This window comes from Haemorhous mexicanus, chromosome Z (genome assembly GCF_027477595.1).
Source record: "Haemorhous mexicanus isolate bHaeMex1 chromosome Z, bHaeMex1.pri, whole genome shotgun sequence".
NCBI classification, from domain to species: Eukaryota; Metazoa; Chordata; class Aves; order Passeriformes; family Fringillidae; genus Haemorhous; species Haemorhous mexicanus.
In genome coordinates, this window is record NC_082381.1 from 81,606,854 (window position 1) to 81,629,599 (window position 22,746).

The following is a 22,746-nucleotide window of genomic DNA, read 5'->3' on the forward strand; positions in this document are numbered from 1 at the left end:
TCTCTTCCTTCTCTTCTTGGACCTGTTCTTCTAGGTACATAACTCAATTGTTCTTCTTTCCCCTCCTGGCTATCTGGCTATCCATCCAGTCTCTTTTTTCCATCACCTTTTCCAGACAGCTGTAGTCTTACTGCCAGATCCTGTTTTTCCTCCCTGCTCACCTCCTGCCAGTCCCCCTGCCCTCATCAGCCTCAAGCTCAGGCTGTACCTGCAGAGACAGATATCACTTGGAGGGGAGGGCTGAGGTGACCAAATGTGTCAAAAAGAAAAAAAAAGAAAAAAAAAGAAAAAAAAAGAAAAAAAAAAGTTGGGATTTTTTTAGAATTATATACAAATATGGAACATATTCAAATTAGGCTAAGAGAAATGTCCAAAATTTCACCCCAAAGAGTAGACATTTGGCATCTGAAAAAAACCTCTCAAAATCCAAAGATTTGGGCAGTCACACTTAAAAAGCAAAGCAGGCAAACCCCTGCCACTGTTCACAGCAGTCTGCCTTCCAGGAAAGCCTTGGGAGGACCAGCACAGGGCCTTGGGGCTGGTCCATGTGTCAGCAGCAGAAGGAGCAGCAGCCCAGAGGGACCTGAATAAAAACCAGGAGTCTGTGCATGTGCCTTAGACTGTCCCAGGGAGCATAGATGGTGTGTTCACCTTTTCATCTCCATTCCCAGCTCAAGCAGGGATCTGGTTGGGATTTTTGTGCATTCAATGAGCTCCCTCGACCTCCTGTTCCCACATCATGCAGTACATCCTCCCATGCTCCACAATCTGCTGCTGCTCCTCAAAGGGTGCCGGGGACAGATGGCTTGATTTCAGCTGATAAAGGGGCTGCCTTGAAAGAGGCGAGGCGGAAGCTGTCTGGCGTGGTATCTCTTTCTGGTGCTGTCAACGGGAGGTGAAGGAGACAAGCTGGAGCTGGATGGACACCAGCTCCATTCCAGGGAGCACGGAAGGGAAACAAATTCCTTTAAAAATGTCTTCTACTATTGCCAAATAGTGTCTGCTTGCCTTTATTTCAGAGACCTTCTGCCAAGCGCAGATTACCTCAATACGCTCTGGTTTTCACTCAGCCCGCTGTGCTACATGAAAGATGTAGCTAAAATATCCTCAGACCATCTCAAGGGATGGCTGATGATCTGGCTGACTTTTCATGTGCTGCTGACTTTTAAACTCAGTGTGGTAAACTGCTAACCAGCCTTGTCACTTGCTGTCCACAGTGTCAGGCAGTGCTGCAGCTGTCAGACACCTTGCTGAGCCCAGCCCCTGTGTGCAGCACAGGGCTGGTAGGCTCTCCAGGACCTTTGCAGTGCACTGACTGCAGCCCTGCTGTAACTAAGGGAATTGGGAGCAAGCTCAGTAAATAGTGGGAATGATAAAAGCCACCACTTCTGGTAATAAAAATGGGCTTTTTTTTGTTCAGAAACCTCAATTTTGCTTTTTTTTCAGCACTGGGAGGGGAGGAAATATCCCTGCCCGTTGGAGACAGAATAATTTATAAGCCACTTTTATAAAAATCAGTGATTTCCCTTTAAGTCAGCCTCTCTCCCTTTGTCTCAGCTTCCTTGATTAGTCACATAATGAGGATATTTCTAATACAAATGTGTCAGGGGAGAAGGGAGGAAAACATTGCTTTATCAGAAGAGAATCTGTATCCCTCCGGATGCTAATTAGTCACGGAGATACAGGAGTGTGGGGCGGGGGCGAGGCAAGCTCTTATTTTAGAAGCCAAAGTGATTTGTGCCCTCAGAATTTCTCAGGCAGGGCTGGAAAGCCATGCCAAGGTAGGGAGCGCCATGAGATCTCCCCTGGCTTTCACATCCCTGCCCCTCAGATATGTTTGCCATGCTGCTGCTCCTGCTGCTGTTTGCAGGATTATTTCTGTCGCAAGCTTGGCTAAACAGAAACTCTCTCCTTATAAATATGGAAATCTCATGGTTGATCTTTCTGTCTCTCGGGACAAGTTGAAAGTGTGGTGCTAAAGAGAAAAGGGCTGCTGAACTCTGAGCTTGGTGGCTTTGTTTTCTCTACTAGTGCAGAGAAGCTGGCAATTTTTTATTGTTGGGATCCACCTTTGCAGTATGGACAAGTGAACTCTCAGGACTTCATCCTGGGAAAGCTCTGAGCCCAGCAAGAGCATGGGCTGTGTCAGAGTCTCTGCTCTGTCCAGGCTAAGCTGGTGTCCACCACTGAGATGCCCTCCTGTCTTCAGTGTGGCAGATGTGCTTGGTGCAGGAGCCCTGGGCAGCTGCGCATCTTCGGGGCTGTGTTGAAAGAGTGTGTGATTTTTATATTTATTATGGAGCTTTAAATGCCAGTGGGCATCCATTACGGTTCCTCATAAATCTCTTGAGAATCATAGAACAATCTGAGTTGGTAGGGACCCACAGAGACCATAGAGTCCAGCTCCTGAATTTGCTCAAGACAACCCCAGAAGTTACACCACGTGCCTGAGAGCATTGTCCGCAGGCTTCTTGAGCTCTCAAAGGCTTGGTGCTGTAACTGCTTCCCTACAGAGCCTCCATTCCAGAGTGGTGGGACTCCACAGTGCTTCTTCAGAGTTTTTTTTGTATCCTGCTTACAACCTGTCTCCTTTCCTGGGTTGAGACGACAGTCAGAGAGCCTGCAGAGCCAGACACCCTTGCTCTCTGAAAGATGGGAGGTTTACTAGGTGCAGGAGACAGGCAGAATGAAAATTATTCTCAGAGGAGTGAACAGAAGAAGCAATCAAACAACTCAGAAAAGGATCTGAGGGGTTAGATTAAAGGTGCCAGGGGTATTCCAGAAGTGAAAAGCAAGACCTCGTTCATCATACTTGTGTAGAAGTTGAACATGTAAAAATCAGCTGCCTTACAAAAACAAAACCCAAACCAACTGGAAAAAAACAGGTGACCCCAAATTTATGCTTATAATAGCTGTGACATTGAACCATTGATTAGAGCCTTTGGTCCGTTGAAAAGGGTGGATGTGGAGCCATCCCAGCTTTTCCGGCTATTGTTCTTACAGCCAGAGATTGTAGAAGCTTAATAACATCATGTTTGCCATGCTTCATCCAATCAATGGCCTGTGGCAGCAATTATCCGGTCTCCAGGACATTGGTGGGAACTAACGTCACTGCAACAGGGCTCTCCTGGTGTCATTTGTATTGCCCTAGGTCTTTTTTTGTCAGAATATGTCACTTCTGCAGAACCCAAACTTCTAGTGTTTCATTCAGCCAAACTTTGATTTTGTCTTTCATGTACAACTGGGGCAGCTTAGCTGTGTGTGGAGGGAATCCATAAACCATTCTGTATATGCTGACAATAATGGCATTTCAGTAGTAGGCTCCACTTGTCTTGCACTTCCTCAGCCGTTTTCTCTAGCTGTTAGAGTTGTCCCTGGGAAGGAAGCACAGTTCCCCTTCACTATGCAGGAGAGTCTCTGAAACTTTTCATTTGTGGTAGAAAACAGCTCTCTTTTTGAAAACAGGCTGTTCCTCTTGGTGAGGCTCTGTTAAAGACTTGAAAATGTAAAGATGGGACACAGACCTGAAATAAGCTCTCGACAATAACTGATGGGCACAAATTCACTCACAAAATAACCTGCCATGCTCCCTTGCAGACTGCATGGGGCTGTGCGGTTTTCCATAGGATTCAACTGCAACATACAGCCAAGGGCCTGGGCTCCTGTTCCTGCCTCTGTTCTCCAAACACACTGTGACCTTGACTCTGACACATTGCTCAATTTCTTAATCATTTTAAGGGTATCTCCCCTCAAGAGTTGATGTTTAAAAAGCAGTTGTAAAGTTGTATAGGGTTTTTTATTATCCTGGTTTGGCCAAATGCCAGTTTCTAAACTGACTCTTACAATAGCTACAAAGGAATCTGTGATGCTTTTGCACCTTGAATACTCATGTTGCACCTCAGAGCTGTGGCTGTATAATCAGAGGCACAAAAGGAAAGGTGTAATATCTTCACGTATATATCCTTTACAAGGAAGGCATTATTTTGATACTGAATCATCCTGAATATATACCTCAGTTAATAGCTGGTTTTAAATAGCTATTGCATGCCACTTGGTAAGTGCTGCAGGCAGTGTGGAGTGCAGTGTGGCATTTCTCTAATTTGCAATGTTAATGATCCAATTTAAGTCATGTAAAGCTAGCACAAGATACCAAACTTATAAATGCATGTGATAATAGAGATGGCTTATGTGTGTGAAAGAGCCTGGAGGGAAATACGGTGTTAAATATACTCTATCATGATTGAAAGGAAAGGGCTGGGGGCTGCTTGTGCTTCTGGTTTCTCAGAGGGAAATCTAACAGAAATCATGTAATTACTCCCGTTTTTCTTGTTTGTCCCTCAAATGCTTTCCCAAAGTATTTGGTCTAGTTACTGCATTGGTGCTTCCTCTGCTACTGTAGACTCCCAGGATTAGTCATACACCATAATCTAAAAAAAAAGTTTCTTCCCAGTGCTGCAAATGTCATTTTTTGATTAGGAAAACAGATCACTGAAACATCTTCTTCCCTTTCCACAGCTTATGCCTTTCTATTTGCTGCATTTTGTTCAGCCTGGATGTGGCAGTCAGGCAGACCCTTTGTGGCCAGTGTTCCAGGGGAGCGTTTCAGCACCAGCACGGCAGCACCCACAGGGAGACTGGCACTTCTCTTCTGCCCCCATTTGAAGCAAAGCAATGGTCTGAACTCCTGGCTACCTGTCAGTGAGCTGAGCTACTCCAACTGCAGGTGTACGGAGCAAAAAGTCATTTTAGTGACATGCTGGTTCAGTTTAATTAATAAGACTAAAGGTTTTAATCTTGCAGCAATATTAATGCTGCTGGCTTCTCAGTTGCTGATATAAAATGGTTTCAAACACCAATTTGTCTTACAAATATAAACTAATCAGGTTCAAAATCTGGATCTTGTAGTGGATATTGCAAGCCTAATTTGTTAAACAATATAGGTTCAGTATTTGCTCAGAAAAGAAAAACAGCAAGGTTGTAAGTGGTGCATTGGCAGAGGTAGTAGAAAGTCAATAAACAGTTGTTGTTTATTGCTTTGTTGAAATGGAGTCAGTAGCTATCAGAATATTTTTCAGTACATCAGTCGCTGTGTCGCCAAAATGTCATTTATTTTGACTTTGGTACAGGGAGCGTGGGGATGCTGAGATGAACAGTTACTGCTCTGGATCTGGAGGAGTGCACATGTTGATGAAAAGTGATAAACATGTCTTCCTAGGAGCCTTCTACTCTGGACCCCTTGTGATTCTGGAGTCCCTTCAACATGTGAGACTTAGGAAAAGATTGTTTTCTTCAGCTCTCCCAGAGAGAAGGTGGAGATCAGCCATGGTCCTTGGCAGTGGGTAGGGGAACTTGGAGAACGTCTCTTCCAGGGTTGACTGGTGTTCTGACTAAATAAGTCTGGCACAGAAGGAAGTTCTTCTGTTAAGACAGTTGGAGAGAGGGACCTAAAAAGACCAGGGATCTTCACATTTTGCACCAAATCAGGATCAGTCAGCCTGAAAACCAGATCAGCTCTGTTGACTTTCAGTGTGACATCATTTTGTAACCTGGGTTTGCACAACTTCGTCAGGCAAATGTACATCTCCTTAGCCTTACCTCTGCAGTTTTTTATGATACTTCCTTGTAATCCTACTGCAATTTAAGATAATAATTTCTTATTCTCATTATGAGAAAAATGAAAAAAAATACTCCTCTTTTTCTCCCTGGTGGCCCTTTCTGTAACTGAAGACAGCTATAATATTCTTCCTTAATCTTCCCCTTTCTTCTCTGAGCAATCCCATTCTTCTACTGTTCTGGGATGGTTGTAGCTTCTAGCTTTTATCCATAGGAATGATAAGAGGATTACATCTCCCTTGAAAAAATGGGCTCCAAAACTGAAGCCCATTTAGTGAGCTGAAGCCCACTGAAGAAATTAGTTAAGCTGAGGCCTGAGAAAGAAATCATGAGAGTCTTTTGTGAGGCTTTCTGGTTCCATTCCTGCTGCATATCACCCTGTGACTCTTTCCTTTCTCTTGCCAAACATGCTATTATTACTGACCATTGTTTGTCTATACATTTGGTTTGATTCATCCATACATTTGGTTTGATTCATCCTCTATATAAATCTGATCCCCTGTAAATTTGAGCCTTTCCTTTATACTGTTTCTTGCATAGACATCAAACTGTGCACTTCTTGGTTTTCAATCTTTTTGTTCCTTGTGGGGTTTTTTGGCACTTTGTGTTCATAGATACTTTATGTCTATATTGTAGGGATATGTAGGGGCTACAGAGGTCTGCTGTCCAACACAGTGTGAGATTTTACATACCTACCTGTACACATCAGAGTCCCCTTTCCAGAAGCTTTCTATAGCCAGGTTTCTCAGGAATACCTGGCATGGCAGAGCCTGAGGCAGAGGGAATCTGCCAACAACACAGCACTCTCTGTTCCCCAGGGCACAAACTGAAGGTATAAATATTTATTAGCAGCACAATGTTCTAGCCCAAGAGTCTGAATGACAACACTGGAATTACAGAAACTTCTTGTTGACCTAAATGTAACCCCTGTGTTCAGGGTGTGTGGTTTCTCTCTTGTTTTTCTGCTCACTAAGTCAGTCCCCCATGCACAGAACACCTATCCATTTTTCAGACTCAATGTTTGATGTAGGAAAGAAACAAAACATTTGGACTTGTCCTTTTCTGTTAGCATTTGTGTGCAGTATGCAATCCACATGGGCAGCTCCAGAAAGCAGATGTCTGCTGAGCTGCAAGCACTCGCTGTCAGCAGTCACTCATGTGTTGGTACTGAGACTTCCAGCATCTTTTAAGTAGGACAGAAGACACAAGTACATCATTGGTGGGTACGGCAGAGAGACAAGTTAGCTGGATGATATTCTTGATCACTTGGCTCATACTGATACGACTGATGGTGGTCAGATAGAAGCCTGTGTATTATGGAGAGAAGTGATGGTCAAGCCCTGTATACTGGATCTTTCCTTGAGATTAGAGGATGAGGGCAATTTTGCCCCTCTGCTTTTATCCAGAAAAAGCAGCAGAGCTGCATTGGTGATTGATTTCCCACAGACAGCAAAGTGGAGAACATTTTCATAAGAGGTGTAAATATGACTGATTTTGAGAAGGAGGGGCAAATAAAGATTTCTCAAGTCACACATATGTTTTCGCAGTGCACCTGAAGACCAAAGAAATTGTGTGTGTCCATTCCCTTCCACATCCACTGGGGTCCCTGAGGATTTGCAGAGTGGAAAGTGAGGCCTTGTTAAGCTTGCGAGGGGTCAGAAGTGTTGATTGTGAAGGAAGGCATGGAAAGCTCTGTTTTTCCAGGTGCTCCAGGTGCTACCAGGGTCAGTTTGTACCAAGCACCCAGCTCCGTCATTTGGGGCTATTCCCTACCCCACAGTCAGTGTGGGTTATTGGGAGGGGTAGATAATAAGAGCAAGAGGCTATTGAGCTGATGCTTTCTTAAGTACTGCAAAATGGAAAGTGATTTAAAAGAGAAAAAATAAAAAAACTTGCTAAGCATGCCATCTTCCTTAATCCCCAGATTCCATTTTAAAGTGTTTTCACCTTCTGTCTGTGCTCCTGCATACTGATGATTCACAGCACTCCTGCTCCACAAAGGTTCACTGGAACTGATTTCTGATGCTCAGAAATGGCACATGGTACACACACTGTGGGACATGGCTGCTCCTAGCAGGAGGGCAGTTTTCAACATCCTTTGTGTCGAGCCTATAGAAACAAGCAATCTAGTAAGAAAACTCCCCGCCGTTCAAATGCTGTGATTGTGCATGCCCAATTAAGCTGCGAGCATGTGGGGAGAAAACTTTGATTAAACTCTGGCCCCAACCAAATGTTCATGCAGTGCCCTGATTGAATATATATTTTCCTTAGGAATGAAGACATAACAGAAGCCTCAGGAACAAAAAAAAATCCCTTAAATATATTAAATATCTTTAGCCATCTACAGTCCCTGCAGGGACTTCTCAGCACTTGCCTTTTGTTTGGGAGCGTTGCGTTGTCCTCAGTGAGCAAAAAGAGTGAGCATCGTCTGTCCTGGGACCAGTCACACCATGTAACTGAGATTTTGATGTTGGGGGCGGAGCTGTGTGTATTGCTGTAGGGAGGCTTGTGAAAAAGAAAAAAATTGCCAAGTGAATTCCAATAGCAAAAGCCTGTGTTGAATCTCAGTGTGCTCTTAGGCATTCACTAGCAAAAGGCTAATCAGTCAAGTGAACGTTTCTCTGGACAGTTGAGCTGTAGCAAGAGAACTGCATCCATTCAGTATGCACAGAAGCAGAGTGTGTTTGTGCAGAGACAGCTCCAGCCGAGCTGGCGTGGGAATGCTGCTGTTTTCACAGTGGGCATTGTTACTATGGAGTGTTGTGAGTTGCTGCAGAATGTCTGTGAAGTGATGGATGGGAAATATGATAGTGTCTTGCCACTCCTGGGCCAGGGATAGATAGCTGCTGGAACTGGGAACGCTGTCCCTGGCCCAGCTGGGTTTCTTCTCAAATCCATTTTACTCTCTGGGGGGAGTGGGCCTGGCCTATGCATGCAGTGGTGGTCAGCCGCAGTGATGGTGTTTGTGATCCCTCTGTGATCCCTCTGTTCAAGCTGTGGATCTCTTGTGCAGCTGTAATGTGCTGCTGGTGCTGAAAAGTGTCATGCCAAACCTTTGGGAAGAATTCCTAGGGCTGACTCTGCTACCATGTTCTGCATCATTTCCATCTCCAGTGTCAGAAGCCCTACCAGCTGCCAAGCCTTCTCTCTAGACTGTGGGGAGAGGGAAAAACTTCTCCAAGGACAGATTCATGTCCTTTTAAGAATGAGTGTCTTAGACAGAATGAGAATAATCACTTTTTGAAAATCATCTTGGTTTTCTCTGGAGGCCTAGGAATCCTTTTCTGTGTGTTTGATCTAAAGCCCATTTTTGAGATTTCTCCAGCTGAGTTCACTGGTCCAGGCTCAGAGTTCAAATCTTCAAAGGCACCTCAGAACATTCCTCCCTCCCTCTGTTGATGCAAATGGATGTCTCCTGTCATGGTCAGGTTGCCTACAAAGGTAAAGCTACTGTGAGCACATCAGTTTGCCACAAAAGGGAAGGGCTGGTTTGGATTTAGAGTTTTAGCATGATGTTAACAATGTGAACCTGGGCTAGTCTAGGAATGGCCAGACCCCTTCTCTGCCATGTGGACTTCTGGCTTTGAACTCAGTGTACTCTCTGCTGGACTGCACCAGCACAGGAGACAGTGTCATCACACTATGTCAGTTCCCATAATATGTCTACTGCCATGCCTTCCTGAAGCCAGCAGATTGGGGCTCACAGGACTTCCTTGTTGTGTTCAGTAGGAACTAGGAAGCATGCAGGTCTTGGAGTCATGTTCCTTAGAAGTGGCTGTGTCTTGCCTTTTCCCAGACTGGCAGAGAAAAGGTATTCATCCAGGAAACCTGGACACAAATGGTGCCACTTAGCACCATTTGGACATCCTTCTTGGAGAGCATTCTGGCATGTCTGACAGACATGTCCTTTGTGTTACCTAGGTGTTCGCATGATTAGAAGTCCAAAGATAAGGGTGCTCATGTGAATATCTCAAACACTGATAGCTGGATGGCTTTGGAGCCATCCAAGGATTGTTGGTAGTAACAGCCAAGGATTGTTAGCAATAGAACACTGAATAGAATAGGGCTGGAGAAGAGGCCACATGGAGGTAGAGCAGCACTTTTCTGGGACAAACATCCTTATCCTGGCTCCTGGAGATTAGCACAACACAACATAGCACAAGTGTAGGAATGAGGTCAAGAAGCAGGCATGTAGGAGGATACCACCAAATACCCTGAAGCCTCCAACCCATTTCCACAGCAACTAAATTACACAGAAAGGGAGAAGCTTACCTCCAGTGCAGGGAAACTTATCTAGAAAAAGGTACCCCCACAAAGCCCAGATATGTGTGTACCCCAGAACCCTGTACACCCCATCAGCAACATTAGCAATGGAGCCAGGACTGCTGATCTCTCTCTCTCTCACTCTCTCTCTCTCTCTCTCTCTCTCTCTCTCCCCCTCTCTTTCTCTTTCTTTCTTTCTTTCTTTCTTTCTTTCTTTCTTTCTTTCTTTCTTTCTTTCTTTCTTTCTTTCTTTCTTTCTTTCTTTCTTTCTTTCTTTCTTTCTTTCTTTCTTTCTTTCTTTCTTTCTCTCCCTCTTAAATTCACCTCTTTCTCCCTTTCCTTTCACCTTTCACCTGCCTCCTTTATCCTAAACCCTCTGCTGGATGCTTAATAGGAGGCTAAGAACAAATGTACCAATTTCCATGACAAGTGTGTAATTTACTTTGTAAGATTTTGTGAACCCTCTAACTTTCCTTTTGTCCACAAGCATCTACAAATCTTGGTGCTTCCTCCCCTGAAGGGCGCGAGGCCACACCCTGATGATTCTTTCCTGCAGCTTGGGTTCTGATCTATTCCCTTCATCTGGGCATGTTTGAGACCAGATTCATGTTCCAATGATACCATATGAACTTATCTATGATTTATGCCTAAATGTTCTCCTGGAGGCTGGTTTTTTGGTTTGCAACCTTCTCTTACCTTTTTACCTAGTCACTAAACTGCTACATTAGAGGAAAACTGCAGCAGTGGCTGCATTAGAGGAAAGCAGAAGAAATTGTCTTTTGTTCAGCATTGTCCTTGAATGTGAGGTCTTGTACACACCATCTGTTTTAAGTACTGTCAAGGTCTACTGGGTAGTGCAAAGGAACAGGATTTTCTTAAAATGTTATAACCCTACATATGTTATTTAACCAGTTTCCAGCAAGCTAGAGCCTAATTCAAAAATATATTTTATCTCTTAAGCACAGTGTATTAAAAGGGCTAATGTGCACTGAGTGGCTGAACAAGTGATAGTTTTTTTTTTTTTTACTGAGAGTGAAGAGTAGTGTAACCTTACTTTGAAACTCAGTGACTCTGCTTTGCATACAGGTGTCAGTGCCAAATGATGAGTTGCACTTTACATGCAATTGTGTACAAAATAAAAAATCCAGAAACTGAGAGAGAGACAATATCAATTCAATAGTTTGTAATAGTATTCTAGTATTTAATTTATGATGCCTTGTATGATTTTTCAGAAGTAATGGTTTGTTCATGTATTGGACCTAATGCTGAATTTTTGCTTTGCCTGTACATCTTTAGTTGTTACATACCCCAATTTACATACACATATATCTATGTGCATGTTCAATTTAATTTCTGTCTTCTAGATGGGAGTAAGAACATGTTTGAAAACTAGTTTTAATTTTCACTATGGTGCTAAGTGGAGAGTGTTCAAACAGGTTTGCAGTTTGGTGTGAAAGGACTTCAGTTATTTTTATCAGTAGTAGAACTGTCTGAGTTGGTAGTTTGTTTCTCTCTCAAGTTCTTTGATGTGCTGTACCACAGAGTTCAATACATGTTGTCTGCCAGTAGGCAGGAGCAGAAAGTGTTTGGGGAGATTGGTTTTCCAGGGGGGAAGTTTTAGTGACAATGAAAGGTACTGTTCTGACAGATCTTTCCTGTCTGCGATGAAATAGCCTCCCAAGAGGGAGCTGAAATTGAATTCCCCTACCCATGTAGTCCTCAGTCCTTCCAAGCTGGACTTCCACACAGACCTGGTCTAAAACTTTTTAGTTTTAAGTTTGAAGTTGAGTGGTCTACTTGGAATTCATCTGAAACTGTAAATATGTTTCATACCACACCCCAAGGAGTCATCATGTGAAAATTATTTGGGACTACTGCCAGCTCAGGCTGAATTTGAACTAGTGACCCGCCATCCACATTATACTCCCAGTATCATCCATCATATAAGCCTGATGTTGAAATTTGGCATTTCCAGAGGTACTTTTAACATAATAAATGTGCTTCCAAAGTTCTGTGTTTTGCCCCTGGGTACCAGTGTTCAAAACACTGGCATGTTCTTTGCTTTCTCAGAATGTGAAGGGAGTCAAGTCGCTTAATAGCCACTCAGAGAAGAAGCTGCAGAACTATCAGCTAAACCTTTCTGTTTTGTTTCTGCTCTTTCTTAACAGGATCCAACAGCTGCAGCTATTTCGGACAGAGATTGTGATACGAGAGAGGGAGAGACTGTAGCCATGAACTATAAGCCATCTCCACTTCAAGTGAAATTAGGTGAGTCTGTGCTGATGAAGGGTGAAAAGGCTGAATCCAAGGCCTGAAAGACAGGATCATATGCAGATCTCCTTGAAGGCTGAGCATGCCATCAAGGCTCAAGCAGCTCACAGAGCAGTTTTATCACTGTGATTCTGCTGCTGTGATTCAGGGAACTGACCTATAAACATGTAAAGCCTCTGTATCCATGGATGTGGCAAAGAAAGGAAGCAATGCCTTAAAAGCATGGCATAGTTCTTTTAAACGTACAGACTTTTTATAAGCTGAGATCAAGGGTTGGCCAAATAAAGAATGAAGATAATATGGAGGGACTGTAAAAAGAAGACAGAATAGTTGCAACAAAAGGGAAAGGATCAGGAAGTTGAGACACTACCATAAAAAGAGTTGCATTACTGTGAGATGAAGAACTTTTCAGTCCGTAGAGGTTCCCACACAAATACTCATCCATATCTGAGCAATATTTTTTAATTCTGGAAGCAGAATCGTCCTGTTACTACAAGACACTGCTTCCTTTCAAAGCTAATGGTTGCAAGAGCAATCCACACATGCCTGTCCTGCCTCCAAAACCTGAGCAGCTATTTAGCCACACAGCTTCAAGAACCTGATGACAGAAAAGCCGAAGGAACAGTGTGCTTTTTGCTAAAAATATGGAAATCTAAATGTGGAAAATTTCCCAGTAGGAGCAGGAAGGAGTCCCCTGGCTGTCCTTCACATCAAAACAAGTGATGTTGAGAGGATGCTGCTGATTGAGGGTGGTTATGCAAGCCATGAATACTCTGAAACAGTGACTGCTTTTCAGGAAAAGGCAGGGAGAAGCAGTGTGTGTTAATGACAGCACAATTCATAGTTTGGTGAAAGATTATTGCTGCCAGTATGCCATATGCCACCAGGATCCTTTTTCGCTGCCAAGAGAGTTCTTTAATGTTACTAGACAGATAATTACTACTGCAGTAGTTGTTTTGGATAATTTAACACCAGGAAACAGGTTAGAGAGCAATTGATGCTATTATTGGTAAGTCTGCAATATTCTTGACTTTCTAGGCAATAAAAATATCCTCCTGAGATTCACTAACCTGACAGGAAATTGTACTTTTTTAGACTTGGCCTTGGTAAGTCATGACACCATTCTAGGAGATCAGATCATTGAAAACAGGTTTGAATTCGGGGTAAAGAAGTTCAATTCATACAAATTCAATGGAAGAGTAATTTGAGGTAGATCCTTAACCAATCTCAGTATTATGAATAAAGCTGGCAGAATGAGAAACTTGGGAAGTCAATACACATCAGATAGTGTTCAAGGAGAAAGTATCAGAAGAAAGGACATTACTAATTAAGTTCTCCAACAGTCATTTTGTGTACATGTTCATAAATGACTTTTACATAAAAAGTAGGAGTCAGCAAAGAAAATTTACTGGAGTGTATTTGGGAGGAATAAATACAAAAAAAAACTCAGAAATGTCATACAGGAAAAAAACATGAAAACTGGAATAATAGAAATGAGAAAAATAAGACAGGAGAAACTCACTATTCTGTAAGCTGAAATTTATCAGCTGGGAATGACTATATCAGTTGATTGTAAGGTTACTGTTATTGAATTGGACTAATACATGAAAACAGGCCACAGTTGCACTTCTGCAGAACTTACCAGCTTTTTTCCAGGAATCAGATAGAGGAGAATGATTAGCTCTTTCTGCCAGAACGTCTGCTTTTCCACACTGGAAACATTCTCTTTCATTTAGCCAGTACTGAGTAGCATAAAGAGTCAAAGGGAGGTACTGGAAGTGTTTGAACAGTTTTTGTAGTAGAGGCACACTGTTGCCAGGACCTCCTTTCCCTCTGGTCCTTCTGCCAAGTGAACTCAGTGCTGACCACAGTATGCTTATGAAGATAATAGGAGGTGAAACCTACCTCCTGAAGAGGAATTGCCCTGAAGGCTGACAAGCATCTTCCTGCCTTGTCTCCAGAGAGAAGTCTGCTCCAGCCCATCTCTGTGAAAATAGTGTCCCTCTTTAATGAAGTGAACACATACCTAGTGGCACTCGGACCAGCTTTCTACTCTTAGCTATACTCAGATGAGCTCTAGGTTATCTGAGGCAAAATGAGACTAACAGTGTTGTCTGTGGCCAGTGTAACATGCCTTTAATCCACAACAGCTCCTGCTGCTCTTATTCTGAAAATCTGCCCAGTCTCTTTGATTTTCTAGAAGCTTAATCACTGCATCTCCCAGCTCTGGCCCCCATTCCTCTGACTAGATTTTTTTGTCCCGTCTGCATTGAACTTGTCAGGGTTGTTTTTAATCTCTTTAAGGCTAGGAAAAGTTAAGGTGGTACATAAATTTTTAATAGCTTATCTGGCAAAGCCATTGTTGGGGATGGTAGCAACTAGGGGCTTAATCCTATTGCAGGTTTTCCATATGGATGGTGGCATTTTTCACTGTTAAATCAGAATCAATTGTTCAAATGTCAAATGTTCTGATGGAAGGTTGATAAATGTCATTTTTCAGTTTGCAGAGATTCATGTGTAAATCTGTCGTATGTGCTTGCTGGAAGCTTGGTTCAAGTGAGCTCAATTAAATACCAACCCAGCATGAATACAACTTTTCTTTCCAGATGCTGCAGTGATTGAAGTGTGACAGAAAGAGTGTGAAAACTGCTCATACTGCACACAGATTTATCCTGCTGCTTGAGTGGTCTTTTTCTTGGTGGTTTCTTCCCCTCTAAATAAATACATTTGGCTACATGTTTGCTTGAGGGGGGTCAGTTAGATACAGGAAAAACTTCACAGGTGTCTTGTATTTCTAGTGACTTTTTAAAGGTTGCACCTGGCTCATAAATGGAACAGTGCTTGGTGCTAGCGCCACGTCAAGAAAAGAACCTCGCAGCCAGGGGAAATAAGATCTCTGAGTTCACACAGGTCATAATTTTCAACCTTTATTGATACTGTATCCACATTAATTATGTATTTGTCACTTTTCTAGCACTCCCACTTTGTCTTTCTATCCGGAGCTGCAATGCTCAGCCTTGCTTCTGTCTTTCAGATCATTGATAAGGAGACTCCTGACAGCAAGGGTTGGGGGCTGGGTGTACATTAGTGCTTAGGAGATGTCTCCAGCACATCCTTATTAGGAACCATATCCAGATGGAGCACATACCACAAGCCTTTTGAAAACAGAGGAGAGTTATGATAAGGAGAGAGAGAGAGGAACAAAATAATCCCCAAGTGTAAATCTCAGGGCACCGCATCCACTGGAAGGCAACAGATCCTCCTAGCATTCCCAGGAGATGAGATATTATTTTAATGAAGCTTGTGCCATCTGCTTTTCTATTTTGCATTTTTAATTTCCCTTCTCTGGTCTGAAATCCCTACCCGGACAGTCTGTGTCTGTCTTTCCTAGCAGTCATGACATTAGTTTGTGTTAAAACAAAATGGGCAATGTGGAAATTGGTTGTAGTCCTGTAAAAAAGGCAACAGGTGGGATGAGGGGTTGTGTGGCAGAGGCATCTTCATCAGCACATCCACCACACTGAGACTCTGGCAGTACATGTCCTGCATGCCTGTCTGCAGGTGAACATGTGGGAGAGAAGCAGAGTCACTCACAGCTGCCTTTAGCCCACCAAGGTGCCTGTGGCCTTAGATGTAAGCACCTCCTCTCCTCAGATTAGATAGGGAATAAGGCACTGTTTTCAGAAGGTTCCTCAGAGGGGCCATAAAATGTGAAAACTGAATGTCTAAGCTAAAGAAACTGAGTCACACCTCAAGGATGTTGCTGGATGCTATTCACTTAGAGCAAGCAGAACTGGTAGGATTTAAAAGCAGCAAAAACACTGTCACAAGGATATAGAGAATGGTGTTCCCTGGTGTGTCTGACTTGGACAAAACTAATTTGTGACTGAGCCCCATCTTGGTGGAGACTGAAGTGAATAGAGAATATAATCCATCAGGGGACACAGGCTGATGACATGTCTGTATTGTTAGCTCCTGCCTTCCAACCTGCTGCAGTGTGTTCATGACAGATATTGAATTGCTCTGTGGTCAGAGAGGAATAGTACCAGGAATATCAGTCAGAACTACAAAGCCCTCAGGGTAAAACAGAACAAAATTGGTGCATTTCTGGCTGAAACTTTACAGAAGGTCTCTGATCCCAGTAAACAACAAACTGCCCCAAGTGGCTTCTGAGATTGATCTTTCAATTGGTGTAGGTGTTTTACCCCTTCCCCCAGAGTGGGGTGTGTGTTCAGAGCTTGTCTTAAAGCTCTCCATCAAAGAGCCACAAAGCGCACAACAGAGCAACCTCTCCTAGTGCTGCCCAAAAGGAGATCCCCTTCCAGGACTACTCTTGCCTCAGGTCAGGGTGCAGAACTGGGAAGTGCAGTCCCAAACAGAGCCAGCAGAAAGCATCTTGTGTAGGCTAAAAGGCTCTCTATCTACCTCCATCTGTGGCTCCTTTTCTGCATCATCACTTCCCAGTCTGCTCCAAAACTTTTGACTTCTGAAGCTTTTCATAGAAACAGAATAATAAAGGGGAAGTTGAAGTAGACTGGACAGATCAATGCCATTAGTGTATCATTTTGTCAGTATTTCAAGTACTGTACTATTCCCAGTTGCTCTTCTGTAACAAGGTGATTAATGCTAATTAGGTAGAGCAGCTGTTGTTTCTGGGAAGATGCTCTGTAGGTAAATTAGGGAAACATTTTATAAAAAGGCTCTAACTCTTAAGCAAGGTCCCCAGGTTCCAGCTCTGTTGACAGAACTGCAGATTTTCATATCCATAACTGTTTGCATGGCGACCTCAAGTGACATCATTACCTTAAGTGCAAAAAGCCATTTTGCTCCCCTGGGAGCACCCATTTCCTTGAACACAGCCTGTGCACCGTGCAAGGGGGAGGGGTGGGGTGAAAGCCAGAGAGCAGGAGCAATACAGCACTGCTATTGATTTTCTTCATGAAGACAGAAGTGCAGCCCACCACTCGGAAGTCTCATGGAGCTTGGGAGGAATTTATTTAAACATTTTTTCATCTCTTATTACTCTTTCCATTTATAAGAGAAATGGTATATACAGATTTATGGTAGCATCCTTCCTGTAGGAGATTTCTAGGCTCTTTTTGGAAAGGATGAGAGAGTGAACAGCTGCATCACATTAAGGCTAGTAGGGCTGTCTGCAGACAGAGCTGCAAAGATGAGGGCAGAAAACCAGTTCTGACAGGCATATTATTGCAGATTAGTTAGAAGAGAAGTAGAGGGGCAGAAAGAAAGAGGTGCCTGAGACAGGCTTGGGTAAGGAGTAAAGCCATTCAGACAAACTGGAACAAAGCAATCACTTTATTTCGGCAGAGAGATCCAGGCAGGAGGGAATGTGTGAGGGAGTGAGACAGAGGGAAGGGAGGTTCCAGACAGCAAATCCCAGAAGCAGAGCATGAGCACATGAATATGGGAATGATGTGGCATGAATGTCACCAAATGACCTGGCTTTTTGTATCACTGTAATTTTGTTTGATTTGTTATGCCACTGCACCAGGGCTTGGCTGGCCTTGCCCAGCCCTCCACAGTAGGTGCACCTCTCCCATGACACATTCCTCACACCCACTCACATCTTGTGTTGCACACACCACGCTTAGCTAATACTCCTTCAGGTAGAAAGTTGTGAAGAAGGAAGCTGTAATGTAAGTGGATAATTTTGGGGTGTTACCTGGGTGTTCTTTAGCCAATCCATATTTTTTATCCTTCCTGCAGTCTGATACTATAGAAAGGAGAGCTAATCCTAAAGATATTATTTTATTTTGTATTGAGAATGGGCCAAAACATCCAGAGTCTGAATGGGGGTTTTATGCCTGAAGGAGAAACCCAGAACAGCAAATTACAGGTTTTCTTCTATGTCTGACCCACCACAGTCAACTCACCTCAAATATGAGAAGCAGCTCAGAAGGTTGTGAAGAAAACCAAACTGAGCAAATTATTGAGATTCTCTGATAGAAATGCGAAAAAGAATCAGTAAAAAAAGTAGTGATGACAGTAAAAAGTACCTGGTCTAGCAAAGCCTAACCCCAGCAGGTGGTACCACACAGTGGTCTGTTCAGAGGTCTCATTACACAAGTACGTGTTACTCTCATCACTGTTTCCTGTGAAGCATGTAGAGAACTGGTTTAAAAGGAAGAGGTCCCGAGAGGTGATTTACAGCTTGTTCCTGCCATTAAAAAGATTAACAGCAGTTGAGATGGTAAGGCTGCCTGCTCAGATGTTGGTATCTTCAAAAAAAGTCAACTCAGAAAAGGGCAGTAGTACTATATACTGGCTCCTCAAAGTCCTGTGTCCTTAAATGTAGGTTCCACCTGTTCCACCACAGTGTAACTTTTCCCCAGTTCTGAATTACAGGTGTTACTATTTCTGTAGTTCCTTCTGATGTCTCCAAAGGTAGATGAGTTCCTGCCTAGCAGTTGAGGGAAGCAAGTATAGCCCAGTATAATTAATGTAAATTGGCTCCAGAACAGACCACAGCATCTACAGACAGTGTTGGCTGATGCATTTATTTAATGTGTTTGATTTATAAATGATGAGCCTTAAACTGTGCTTGATGGTAATTGAATTTGTTCTGATTTTCAAGTGATGTGGGCTCCCATTTTTTCTTCTCTGTGCTGCACTCTCAGCTCTTAACAGGGAAAGGTTACTGTCTGCTTATTGAATGTGGGGACTAAAATGCTCCATCAGCAGATCAAGCTCTATGAAGTAGAGATAACATACACTTCTCAAAGGGAAGCAGCATGTCCTGGTATAGTAAGTTTGCTGCAATTCTTGGGTTTTAGCTGCTGTCCTTATGGACAGAGGATATGTTCACAGCAACCTGAAAACTTCATGTTGCTTCTCTGAGATATTAAAGGATTCTTTGGAGACTCAGGATTCATAAAAACGTAGAAGCCTTGTTATGCCACAGCAGGAGAGCAGAATAGACAAGGATGTCATCCGTATCATGTGTCCTGTCAGTTGTAGAGCCTTGTTAGGTGAGGGTACCATGGTGGTCCTGGATGCAGACTCACCTGAGCATGAGCAGAGGTACACCCAAGGAACCCTTCTTCTGTGACCCCAGGCTTTCTTCCAGACAGAACAGACAGTGTTACATCCAGCCATGCACAGCAGAGCCCTGTTTTTCCAGACACAGCCAGTGGTGCAGCCAAAGCACCACCTGCAAGGCCCAGCTCTAATGTGGCAGGCAGGGAGGTGTGCCACAATAAATGTTTGTTGCAGCAGCAACAAAGGACAGTTTTCAGCCAGTCAGAAACAACCGCATTTCATCATGTGCATCAGTTTTGGTTCAGAGGTCTAGGGAGGAGCAATTCCCAAAGGCAGGAGGCATCACAGAAGAAACCACTCTGTATTTGTTCGTGGAAGGAGAGCTGGTTGAAGACATGGAGCAGTAGGGGCCTGTGCTGGGCACATGTTTTCTAGGTTACACTAGTAGAACCAACTCAACAGCTTCAGCTGTTGTCAGCATCACAGCCTCTTACACCAGCCAACACCACTGCGTTGTGGAGAAGCTTTAGGAGTGAGAATTAAGCTGTAGTGAGGATAGCAGGACTAATTGTGCAAAAAGGCCTCTGAACCTTCAGAGTCCTGACTGGGACTAAGACTGTCCTTAGTTTGAGCTTGGCGCAATGCCAGTGCCCCCATGAGAATACTTCTTCTTTGGTATCTACTGTGAGATGTGATCAGAGACAGAGCAGAGCAGGCTCTAACTTAAGAATGAAAGAAAAAAAAAAAACTTTATTAACTTAAAACTACAAGAGAAACACGCAGAACACAGGATGAAAACCTTCTAAATTTCCTCCTCGTCCCCCCACCAAATTTCTAATTCAGTTACGACTCCTTAAATCACCCACTCTCAGTTTATCACTACCCTTTAGATAATTAATTCTCGATTCTTTGAGAAGAGAGGAGTCTTTCTTACACTACAGACTTCCCTAGGAAACAGTTGAAACTTCTCGTGTTTCCATGTCACGTGTGGCACTGCCTGGAGAACATTTGCCATCGTGACTTCTTCTTTCTATGTCTAGTGCTCTCACCACATGGGCCAGAGCTGCTTCTAGGGTTTTTTCTTTTAAGGATGCTTTGTCTAGTTCTAAGAAGAGCATAGTCTCTCTCTTTTTGGGACACCTGTCCCCCCCCAGATTTCACCCCCTGGGGCTGAGGGGTCTCTTGAACAGAGATCATTTTCTTCTTCTTCTTCTTCTCTGAAGACTTAGGGCACCACCACCCCCCTCCTCACCCATTGTCTCTGTTCACACACCTTCACATCACCACGCTCTCCTGGCTCAGAGCCATTGCCTCCCCCTAGATGCAGTCTCTCTGTCACAGGAACACAAGTGGTTCTGCCATGGCTATACAAGAAAAGTCCAGCCAAAGGCCACTCCATTATCTCCTCCCGCCTAGGATTCTTCTGAGCCTCTCTCAACGCCTTTCACTAACTCCAGGAAGATCAGCATTTGGCAGGTTTCCATCATCCACAAGAAGGGTTGAAAGTCCCAGGCTCTGCCTGTCTAGAACTCCCACGACTGGCTGCCCTGCTGGCACCCCCCACTTCTCCTTCACGCCGGCCACGCTATCACAGGCACAGGTTCTCTCCCTCTCTCTCCCTCCGGTGGGGAAATGGTGGAGGATGGGGGATGGCTGCCCGAAGCCTCGCAGTGCTCCTCCACCCTTCGAATATCACTTCTGTCCCAGGCCTGGCTTACCTCTGGCCGCATGGCCTCCCCTTCCCCCCCCACCACCCCTCCCCGCCCAGCTCAGAGCTGGGCAGGGGGGAGATCTGTTCTCTTCCAGGACCGGAACCCAAAGAGAATTTCCTTTGAGAGTTCATAGCTTTTAACCCCCTCTGTTCTCAGAGGCGTATCCATGCCCTCAGTGGACAAAACAGGTGCCAGTATTAAAATCTGAACACCCATTGGTCTGACCACACCATCCCAAAAAAACTCATTTCTTCTCAAACCATGACAGGGAGTTTTACCTGTTCCTGGACAATCACTTAACTCCCGACAGGAACAGGGCAGTGACCTCTCCAGGAAAGACCACAGCCTTCCTGCTCTGCCATGTGTAGAAAGTCATTTGACACCTGTCTGTTTCTTTCAAACCTCAGTCTTTTGGCACAGCTCTTTCCTTGTTCTGCTTGGCAGTCATGCTCTATAAAGCAGGGCACACTGAAGGAAAATAAATCTATTTTTACAGATGTCACATATTTATCAAATTTAATTCAAGAAAAAAGTCACAGCAGTAATTGGACAGTCTGATCCCATTTCTCTAGTTGTTAAACACAACTATCATTCAAAAAGCTTTAAGTGGTGCCCTCATCATGGCTGAGTAGCTTGTGCTGAAGGTATGGTTTTCTGCATCACTCATGGAAATAAGACTTTGCAGCCTGGTACTGTGCAAAATAGTTGTGGTATCCTTTTTGAAACATCTTCCAGAAGGAAAAGAGGAATTGTTGATCAAATTTTAAAATGTTTGAGCATTGTCCAAACCCTCTTTCTAAACTGACTTTTAGGAAAACATGCCCCATAGACATGGGAGTCCAGTTACAGGTCCAGTTACAAGTGGAAAGGTGGGGTTACACATACATTCTTGGCAGATCGATCCAAGTCTTTCTCAAATAATCATCTCCAACCTGTTTAATAATTGTGATTTGTTTGTGTCTGCCTCCTACTAGTAGTAGACTCCTGTTATCTCCACACTGCTTTGCAAACTGTTCCTCTCCCAGGCTTCCTCCCACTTTCTGCATCAGTGAAATCATACATCTCACTTTTAGAGACTGCAGAGCTGAGCCATTTTTCTCAGTGACTCCTGCCTTCCTTCCTCTTCATGTCCCTTTCACCTTTGAACCCTTCCCAAATTTTACTTTCCTTAGCTCTCTGCCTTCTTTATCCCTTTTGCTGCTTACCATGAGAGGAGCTTGAATTGATTCAGCCCAAGTCTTTATGAATGTTCCAACCCTTTGTCTCATAAAGTAACACTGTTTATAGCACAATAAAATAAATCCTCTACATGGCTTTAAAATAACTTTACTGTAAACCCAAAACCATCTCATTTTTTGCTATAACTTTGATTTTTTTTCTGCATTCTGCTCTAAATGGAAGGCAATCCCCACTTTTTCCACAGAACCCACATACCCTCTTTTTTGATCACAGCTGTGAAATCAGTACAATCAAGTCAGCAGGTGTTAATGTGTTCTGGAGGAATGGTACAGTTCTGTCTAGCTCACTAGTCTGAAGCTCATGAGTTTTAAATTGCTTTTTGCCATGAGTAAACTGTGAGCTGGCTGTGAGAAGAAGGTTTAATCACACCAGGTGTTTCAGAGCTGTGGGCTGCTGGCTGCAACTCAGCTCCCAAGTCTCACAGGTGCCAGAAAACAGCCCCTCTCTGTTCCCCATCACTACCCAGCCTGAAAGTAAGAGCTGTTTTTCAAAAAAAAAGGGAAAGATTTTCTATTAATTACTTTAAATACTGGTTCTCAAGCTAGAAAATTGAGAGAACAGATGAAGAGTACAAGTGAAACAATTGTACTTTCAAAGTTCATCTGAGAAACCGTGTTTGGCGTAATAAATGACACTGCTAAAAGTGTGT

General features: G+C 43.6%; 1 protein-coding gene across 3 annotated transcripts in view; it reads left to right on the forward strand.

Annotated features, from left to right (window-relative positions):
• The window catches only part of FAM219A (family with sequence similarity 219 member A), a 94,220-nt gene that overhangs the window by 42,201 nt on the left and 29,273 nt on the right, over nucleotides 1-22,746 (forward strand). For all 3 annotated transcript variants that reach the window (XM_059837040.1, XM_059837041.1, XM_059837042.1), the window contains exon 2: nucleotides 12,045-12,144. In XM_059837040.1, coding sequence (XP_059693023.1) covers nucleotides 12,045-12,144 — 100 coding nt within the window. The remainder of the gene's footprint in view (nucleotides 1-12,044; nucleotides 12,145-22,746) is intronic.